This window comes from Gymnodraco acuticeps, unplaced genomic scaffold (genome assembly GCF_902827175.1).
Source record: "Gymnodraco acuticeps unplaced genomic scaffold, fGymAcu1.1, whole genome shotgun sequence".
Classification (NCBI taxonomy): Eukaryota; Metazoa; Chordata; class Actinopteri; order Perciformes; family Bathydraconidae; genus Gymnodraco; species Gymnodraco acuticeps.
In genome coordinates this window covers 1,123-10,476 of record NW_022990207.1, presented here as the reverse complement: position 1 = coordinate 10,476, position 9,354 = coordinate 1,123, and the positions used below count along the sequence as shown (strand labels likewise).

The window sequence follows — 9,354 nt, the reverse complement described above, 5'->3', positions numbered from 1 at the left end:
GTAGAGACCACCATACTGATATACACCTGAACATCAGCAGGAGAGGGACTCCTTTAAAGTAGAGGACACTACATACTGATATACACCTGAAACATCAGCAGGAGAGGACTCTTTAAAGTAGAGAACACATACTGATATACACCTGAACATCAGCAGGAGAGGACTCTTTAAAGTAGAGACACTACATACTGATATACACCTGAACATCAGGCAGGAGAGGACTCTTTAAAGTAGAGACACTACATACTGATATACACCTGAACATCAGCAGGAGAGGACTCTTTAAAGTAGAGACACTACATACTGAGATACACCTGAACATCAGCAGGAGAGGACTCTTTAAAGTAGAGACACTACATACTGATATACACCTGAACATCAGCAGGAGAGGACTCTTTAAAGTTAGAGACACACATCCTGACTATACACCTGAACATCAGCAGGAGAGGACTCTTTAAAGTAGAGACACTACATACTGATATACACCTGAACATCAGCAGGAGAGGACTCTTTAAAGTAGAGACACTACATACTGATATACACCTGAACATCAGCAGGAGAGGACTCTTTAAAGAGACACACATATACTTTAGTTAAATATCTTCTTCCACCATTTATTACAAATGTATTTCAGTAAATGTCCTTAGAGGACACATCATACTCTCAGTATTTGTAAACACTAAAAAGTGTGTGTGTGTCCTGTGTGTGTGTGTGTGTGTGTGTGTGTGTGTGTGTGTGTGTGTGATGTGTGTGTGTGTGTGTGATGTGTGTGTTGTGTGTGGTGTGTGTGTGTGTGTGTGTGTGTGTGTGTGTGTGTGTGTGTGTGTGTGTGTGTGTGTGTGTGTGTGTGTGTGTGTGTGTGTGTGTGTGTGTGTGTGTGTGTGTGTGTGTGTGTGTGTGTGTGTGTGTGTGTGTGTGTGTGTGTCGTGTGTGTGTGTGTGTGTGTGTGTGTGTGTGTGTAGCGGCTGCGCACATGCTCAGTTGAGATTATTTTTGCGCACGGAGGCTTTAAGAGCTCGCGGCAGCGTGAGCAGGCAGCAGAGGACCGAAGAGAGAGAGAGAAACACCGGGAGCTTCGCGTACAGCTGGCCCAGCAGCGGTGCCTCTCTCTCGGATGAACGAGCACCGTAACACCCCGCCGCCCTCGGCTCTTTGGCTTGGGCACCCGGAGGTCAGGCGAATGTGCCAAACGCTTTTACGCGCAACTTAAAGACTCTTTTTGAATATAATTGTGTTCTCACCATGGGGCTGGGAAAAGTGAGGGTCTTGGCTATATTATTCGACAGCCTGAATGATAACAACCTGCCCGCCTTCTCTGGGGGAGATCTGGTGTCTGGGAGGGTGGTGGTGGAGGTGACCGGGGATGTGCGTGTGAAAAGTCTGGATGTAACCGCACGAGGGGTCGCAAAAGTCCGATGGACCGAGTCTAGAAACACCGGGGCCAACACGGCTTACACCCAGAACTACACCGAGGAGGTGGAGTACCTTCACCACTACGACACCCTGATAGGAGAGGAGAGAGGTAAGCATACATGTGCAAACTTCTCACAAAACTTTATTAATAACAGCGAGTCGAACAGAGCCCCAAAACCTCCATCAGTGAGTGGTGCTGATGCAACAGCTGAGGCACTCCGCGGCGCTTCCCCTCACGTAAGACACACTCATGGATCATCACATTTTACATGTTAGGGTGAATAAAAAGGCATTTTGTGACTGATGTAAGACACGTTGAGGTGCTGTTAGCTGCGGGGAGAGAAGTTGCGGTCCATGTTTGCGTAAAAAGGAGCGAAATCGTGACAGAATCGAAAATAAATTTTGTTTTTCCGCATGTTTTTTGCAATATTTAGTCATAGTAAAAAGGGGAATACACATTTTAACTGAATTCATCCTGAAGCTAGGCTCGCTATCAGGCAACTCCCTTTGTTCGAAGCGGTTCAAACCTGTTCAGAAACTGCCAGAGAGGAGGGGGGAGGACCCGGCTGAGTGTGTGTGTGTGTGTGTGCGTGTGTGTGTGCGCGCGTGCGTCAGTGTGTGTGTGTGTGTGTGTGTGTGTGTGTGTGTGTCAGCTGATTGTTGAGCCTCTCTCACCACATCCTCCTCCACCTGTGTTCTTTTCTGTTTTCACTTGTTACATGAGATGCACGCGATGATCCAGAGGACAGTTACATTTCATTGAAACCCTCCATGTGACGTCACTTCCCACCAGTTTCATACTCAGTGTGAGGGTCTACGAACTAGTGGGGGCATTTAAGGACACGTGTTGTTGGACCTCATGAAGAAGAAAAAAAGGGAGTCTCCGAGGAGGATTGCATGCATGTCTTTATCTGCAGACTGAACGCACTTCCTGTCAGAGTTTTGTTTATTATCGGATAATAATAATCAGGGTAAAAAGTTAGGAAGTAAAAAAAAGGTTATTTCACTTTCAGGGATTCTTTTATTTAATCAGAAAATGCCCACAATGTTCATTTGTTGAAGCTCTTGATTGTATTCAAGTGGATTAAAACAACACATATTTCAATGTAAAGGGACTTAAATAAAAATACCAAAACATTTAAATAAGTAAAATAAAATGATTGGATTAGGGTGGGAAAAGGATATATGGGTATATATTAAAAATATTTAATGCAGAACAGGAATGCCACACAAGGTTTATTTTTGTTTAATTCAGTAGAATAAACAAACAAATAAAATAATGGTAAAAATAATACAATTTAAAATAAATAAAAATACAAAAAAACGTTTTATCACTAATACTAATAATTCAAAAATAATTGTGATTCTAATATTAATAGCAATAATGATTAAAATAGAGAAGCAGAGGTGTACAAATTCATTTCCGCATATTGTAATCACATAATGCGTTAATTATGTATTAATGGCTCAAAAAGTTAAAAGAAATGCATTTTCAAGAAAGCTGACAAGGGAAGGACGCAATCTGCAACTCTAAAACATTGGTAAATAGTTTATTTATCTTTCAATAAAAAACTATTTACCCTGGGGGTATACTATGAATCTGGTTCAACCTAACCTGGATATGTTTGAGTTAGCCGGTTGGCCTAATCCAAAACATACGCGCTCTCGCTAAGCGGTCCTACGACGCGGGTTATCAAGTGGATCGCTCAAGCCAGCCGTGTCCTATCTAGCTAGGTGCACGTTCACATGAAAGTGCGGTATCTGGAGCATTCGACCAATCACAAACAGGGAGAAGCGTACTGACAGCGCAGCGTCATACTTCCTGAATGAAAAGTCAACTATAATATTAGACATATGAAGAAGTTAAACTTTAAACATCCATGACTTAAACACTTGATCCAGGATCAAAGCCACAGAGCTGCACCTGCAAGGTGAACACAGCTGGGAACAGAACAAGTGTTTGAATGCGTACATTAACAGGTTTATGATATCACTGCCCCTCTAAGACACCATCTGACTTTCATTACATCTGACTCCAGTGTTTCCTCAACTTAATGTGTTGCTTAAAATAATCCTTCTGCATCCAGTCTGTGACACTGTGAGTGTTGCACGGCCAGATACGGCTCAGCTGACTCAGATAAGAAAATATATGATACATTATGAAGTGATATGAATGATAATGGGACACATCGACGTCTGCACTCACAGTGCCACGGACTGTGGCAACGTAATGTTACTCTGATCCGGTTACTTATGTTGTGGCAGATATTTCAGTAAGCTTTCTTAACACTAATATTATAATAGTCAGATTGCTCTGAAGATGGAGGTGATGTTCTATTCATTTTCACGTTCACGCAGTCGGTGATTTTGGCCGGCCGTCTTTCCTGCAACGGCATTAAACTGTATTTCCTCCGCACACTGAGCTCTGATTGGTCAGCAGGCGTGGTGCTTTCGCTGAGTTGATCTCTTATCCTGGAACCTATCCTGCTTCGGAGCACAGACTAGGTTCCAGGATAAATCACCATGGAGATCTAGCCCGCTAAAAAGTGAACCAACTTCTCGTCTGGTCTCGTGTGAACGGACGCGTTAAATGAGCCGTGTGAACGGAAGACTTTTTTGAAAACGAATACGGTGCGTAAACGCAAACGCTCCCGTTTCGTTCTCGTGTAAATGGGGCCTAAAAATAAGGTCATATGTAAATAATGACGTTAGGTTCCATTACACCGTTGAGTTTTACACCAGAAAATGTAACTACCATCCCAATTAAGTTAAAAACGAACGACGTGATCCATATCAAGGGTTTGTTTACGTCATTTTGTGAACATTGGAAATACATTTATCAATATCGGACTCCAGTAGGAAGTTTGTTTCACATTAAGGCAGTAACTACTAGTCACTTGTATTATCAATTAAATAGAATGATATGTCCGTCACAATTCACTAAAACCTCCATGTCACGAACACTATAACAATATATTTAGTTTACTATCAAATGAGACAAAAAAGTGAATATTTGTTGGCCTTTCTGCTTGAAAAACTCAAAATATGAATTGATTTCTCTGCAAAATACATGAGTATAGTGTCTTCCCTTGTTAACACCATCTATACAATAATGTCAAATAAACCCTAAAGTGTGATAAATAAGCCCATGGGAGTTGAAACCTGCAGAAATGAACCTTTTGAAAAGATTTCTATTGTTTGTACAAGTTGTTTGGAAGTTGAAGATGTTAAAAGTGTACCAAAAGACATCAAGACGTAATGCTGTTTTCTATGTTGTATTTCTTGTGTTTAAATGTGATGAAATAAAACGCTGTTAGTGTGAAAGACGTTTCTCTCCTGTCATCATTTATTCAACTTTGCGTGAGAGTTTTCTACCTCCCTCTTCATCTCGTGCAACACACCACATGGCTGTACAAATGCTGGGAGGGCTTGTCTGGGCTGAACCAATCAGATCGCAGCATGTCATACAATATCACACTTCTCCACCAATGGGAGGTCACGTTGTAGTGCATGCGTTGGGGTTGGAGTTTCCAGCTGAAGAGGCTGCTCAGGCTGGTTCATACCGGTCTGCTCCTGCTGAGCACACTCACTCACACTCACACACACACACACACACACACACACACACACACACGCACACACACACGCGCACACACACGCACACACGCACACACACACACACACACACACACACACAGACACAGACACACACACGGTGATGCAGGCTGAATGTGTGCTGAGGTGGCAGGAAGTTTAACGGAGACATTTAATCTGAGATATACACACACAAACAGAGAAATGAGGAAGTAGACGGAGGTCGAATTTTTTTTTGACCACAGAGTCACTTCTGCTTCTGACCACAGGGTGTGTTACTTCTGCTTCTGACCACAGGGTCACTCCTGCTTCTGACCACAGGGTTACTCCTGCTTCTGACCACAGGGTGGGTTACTCCTGCTTCTGACCACAGGGTGGGTTACTCCTGCTTCTGACCACAGGGTCACTTCTGCTTCTGACCACAGGGTCACTTCTCCTTCTGACCACAGGGTCACTTCTGCTTCTGACCACAGGGTCACTCCTGCTTCTGACCACAGGGGTCACTTCTGCTTCTGACCACAGGGTCACTCCTGCTTCTGACCACAGGGTCACTTCTGCTTCTGACCACAGGGTCACTCCTGCTTCTGACCACAGGGTGTGTTACTCCTGCTTCTGACCACAGGGTCACTTCTGCTTCTGACCACAGGGTTACTCCTGCTTCTGACCACAGGGTTACTCCTGCTTCTGACCACAGGGTCACTTCTGCTTCTGACCACAGGGTGTGTTACTCCTGCTTCTGACCACAGGGTTACTCCTGCTTCTGACCACAGGGTCACTTCTGCTTCTGACCACAGGGTCACTCCTGCTTCTGACCACAGGGTGTGTTACTCCTGCTTCTGACCACAGGGTCACTTCTGCTTCTGACCACAGGGTGTGTTACTCCTGCTTCTGACCACAGGGTCACTTCTGCTTCTGACCACAGGGTGTGTTACTTCTGCTTCTGACCACAGGGTGTGTTACTTCTGCTTCTGACCACAGGGTGTGTTACTCCTGCTTCTGACCACAGGGTCACTTCTGCTTCTGACCACAGGGTGTGTTACTTCTGCTTCTGACCACAGGGTCACTTCTGCTTCTGACCACAGGGTCACTCCTGCTTCTGACCACAGGGTGTGTTACTCCTGCTTCTGACCATCAGGGTGTGTTACTCCTGCTTCTGACCACAGGGTGTGTTACTTCTGCTTCTGACCACAGGGTGTGTTACTCCTGCTTCTGATGAGGGGTCATGGTGGCGTTTACTCAAATACGGCGATACAAACATGAATGAAGTCGTTTTGTTGCCAAGTAGTTTCCTTCGCAAGGAGTTCAATGTTAGTGCAAAAAAAACATAAGAAAAAAATTGTGAAGAAAATGTAATGAAATAAAAGCAGAAATAACAATAATTAATAACAATTTTACAAAATTAAATAAAAGCAAAAATAGCAACAAAATAAATAATAAAATAAAAGATAAAAAATATCATACAAATAAAAAATCATAAAAAAAGATATGAAGACAGATATAGCAAAACATACAAAATAAAATAAATTGTAATTATGTCAGAAATGACCAAAATCTATGAAAAATTAAATAAAAGCAGAAATAATAAAAGTAAAAAAAGAAATGCAAATAAAAACCTAAAAATATTGACATGACGTCTGAATTAAAATGCCAAATCTGAAGCAAAGAAACCTTATATTTCAGTAAGAGGTCTCCATGTTGTTTGCTTTGAACATCCATCAGTGCATCTGGATATAACATATATATAAGCAGGAAATCTACATATTTTAAGGAGTGACAAACTGCAATTTCTTCATGTAAAACGACTGAAAGCGAACCATTAACGTTGCTTTCTTGACTCAATCCTCCTCTAACAGGCGCAGATAAACCCTCTGATGTTAACGTCACGTGACATTTATTACATACATGTGTTTCTAACCTCCAGACGAGGACTGTCCGGAGGAGGGTCTGACTGTTCTGCACGCCGGCTTGCACGAGTTCGCCTTCAGCTTCAACCTGCCTCAGATGTGAGTAATAAAGTACATTTACTCAAGTACAACTTCAAGGTACTTTCCTTCAGTGTGTACATGTACTGCTACATCATACCTCTCCACTTGTACTTTTACTGTTCCACAAACCATTAAAACTTCAGTGGTTGTAATGGTGTGTTAAATATCTGTTTCTCTGTATCCTCCTTTTTTTCCATTTCATTTCAAACCTTTATTTAATCAGATTGGTCCCATTGAGATCATAGATCTCCTTTTCAAGGGAGACCTGCAGCATATCGGTTCCACATGAAACATAAAACAATAAAGGACATCATACATTATATTTACAGGATACATTTACAAGTGCCCATAGTATCAACGAGCATTTCATTTAGCCTAGCTTTAAAAACATGCAGAGGAATGAGATTGCTCAGTTTCAATTCTTGCTGAAGATTGTTCCAAGCAAGTGGAGCTGCACATAAAAGCTGTCTTACCTAAGACAGTCCTTGCTCTTGGCACATCTAACAATACTACATCATGCGACCTCAGACAATAGCTGCTTGCAACTCTCTGTGTTATCAGAGAGCAGATATAATACGGGAGTTTACCCAACAAAGCTTTATAAATAAACGTTGTTTGGTGTTGCAAATGGAGCTGCTGAAACATGTCAGACTCCATCTGAAACTGAAGTGTTTGTTTCCCGTCCTTCGAGGACTTTAATCCCAGATCTGATGCCCGTCACGGGGTCTTTAGCAGACCCCTCTGGTCTGTCGCTGCTGTGACGCAAGAAACATGTCAGACTCGATCTGAAACTGAAGCTTTGCGGTCTGGGTGTTCCTCAGGGCTCTGGCCACGTCCTTCGAGGGGAAGCACGGCAGCGTGCGGTACTGGGTGAAGGCCGAGCTGCACCGGCCCTGGCTGCTACCGGTCAAAGTGAAGAAAGAGTTCATCGTGTTCGAACACATCGACATCAACACGCCGCTGCTGCTGGTACGACTCTCTGCACACTCTCTCTCAAAGAACACATGTATCATACGCCACTCCCTGTGCCCTTTGCAGACCGTGTACATGCACTCAAAGCTATAGAAGAACTAAACATGGAATGCCTTTGTCTTTCAATCTTTCCATTTACATGCACTAAAACCTGGCAAAATGATACTTAAACTATTAACATACAAACTCAGAACATACACTGGCCATTGGTGCTTTTTATATATATTTATACACATGTTTTTGTATACAGTAGTCTTGTTTTCGTTGTTCTTAGTGTGAGTCTGTATCATTTTAAGTAAGAACAGTCAACTTCCTTTAGCTTTACCCAGGGGGGTCAAACTCAATTTCATCTCGGGCACATCAGCATCACTCAAAGGGCCAGTTTTATAAATAAGACTATATAAAAATACATATATAAATATTTAATATATATAAAATAATGTATTATATTACATTATTGCCTCTGCATTGGATTATTATCGGATAGGGTAATACCTTCATAAGTCTCTTCAGTGAGAATGTCACAACATTTTGAAAAAAAGTCAGATTCTGAGAAAAAGTCAAATTTGAGATGCATTGTGGGACATGTAGTTTATGGGCAACGTGCTTCTGTAAATCGGCATGTAACTGTATAATAAACATTATATTATTTGCAAGCTCTTGCGGGGCCACATAAAATGAAGTCACGGGCCGGATTTGGCCCCCGGGCCTTGAGTTTGACACCCCTGCCCTAACCCTACTACGTTTGACTTTTGCTTTGACTTGTAACATTTAGTATTTCTCCACCCTTATAATCTGAGGCACACACAAAACAACAAACAAACATTAAGATATAATACAGATGTATAGCATATATAGAAACATCTGTCAGTGTCCTGTAACCCAGAGTGTGATGCTGGTTGTGTTTCAGTCTCCTCAGGCCGGGTCCAAGGAGAAGACGCTCTGCTGCTGGTTCTGTGCTTCAGGTCCCATCTCCCTCAGTGCCAAGATCGAGAGGAAGGGCTACACTCCAGGTGAGAAAACACATCATCTCTTCCCCGCTCCTCCTCCTCTTCCTCACTCCTCACTTATAGCAGTGGTTCCCAACCTTTTTTCCCAAGAGCCCCCCCAAATGACTCCTGTTGGAAGTTGCGCCCCCCCTCCCCCACACACAAGGGGGGGGGGGGGCACAACAGCGGTAATTAAAGTTTAAAAGTCTCGAAAATGCTACAACTGTCACAAACTGGATGAATGTGACGTATGTTGTTAAAGGAGGATGAAAGCGTAATCAAGGAGCACTGTTGGAGTGACTTTGATGGTTATTGGATTCCTGCTGTATGAAGAAATTAAAGGACGGCGCAGAGGTGGAAACAATTCACAAAGGGATTAAACTGTTTCAAACACATGCTCA

The 9,354-nt window shown here is 42.7% G+C and overlaps 1 protein-coding gene across 1 annotated transcript; it reads left to right on the top strand.

Annotated features, from left to right (window-relative positions):
* Positions 1-971: 971 nt before the first annotated feature.
* On the top strand, positions 972-9,119 carry LOC117547550 (arrestin domain-containing protein 3-like; the record flags this gene model as incomplete). The annotated part of the gene is made up of 4 exons (XM_034218382.1): positions 972-1,522; positions 6,929-7,010; positions 7,814-7,961; positions 8,875-9,119. Coding segments are annotated over exons 1-4 (755 nt in total), but the record flags the coding sequence as incomplete, so codon positions are not given.
* Between the last annotated feature and the right edge of the window lie 235 nt (positions 9,120-9,354).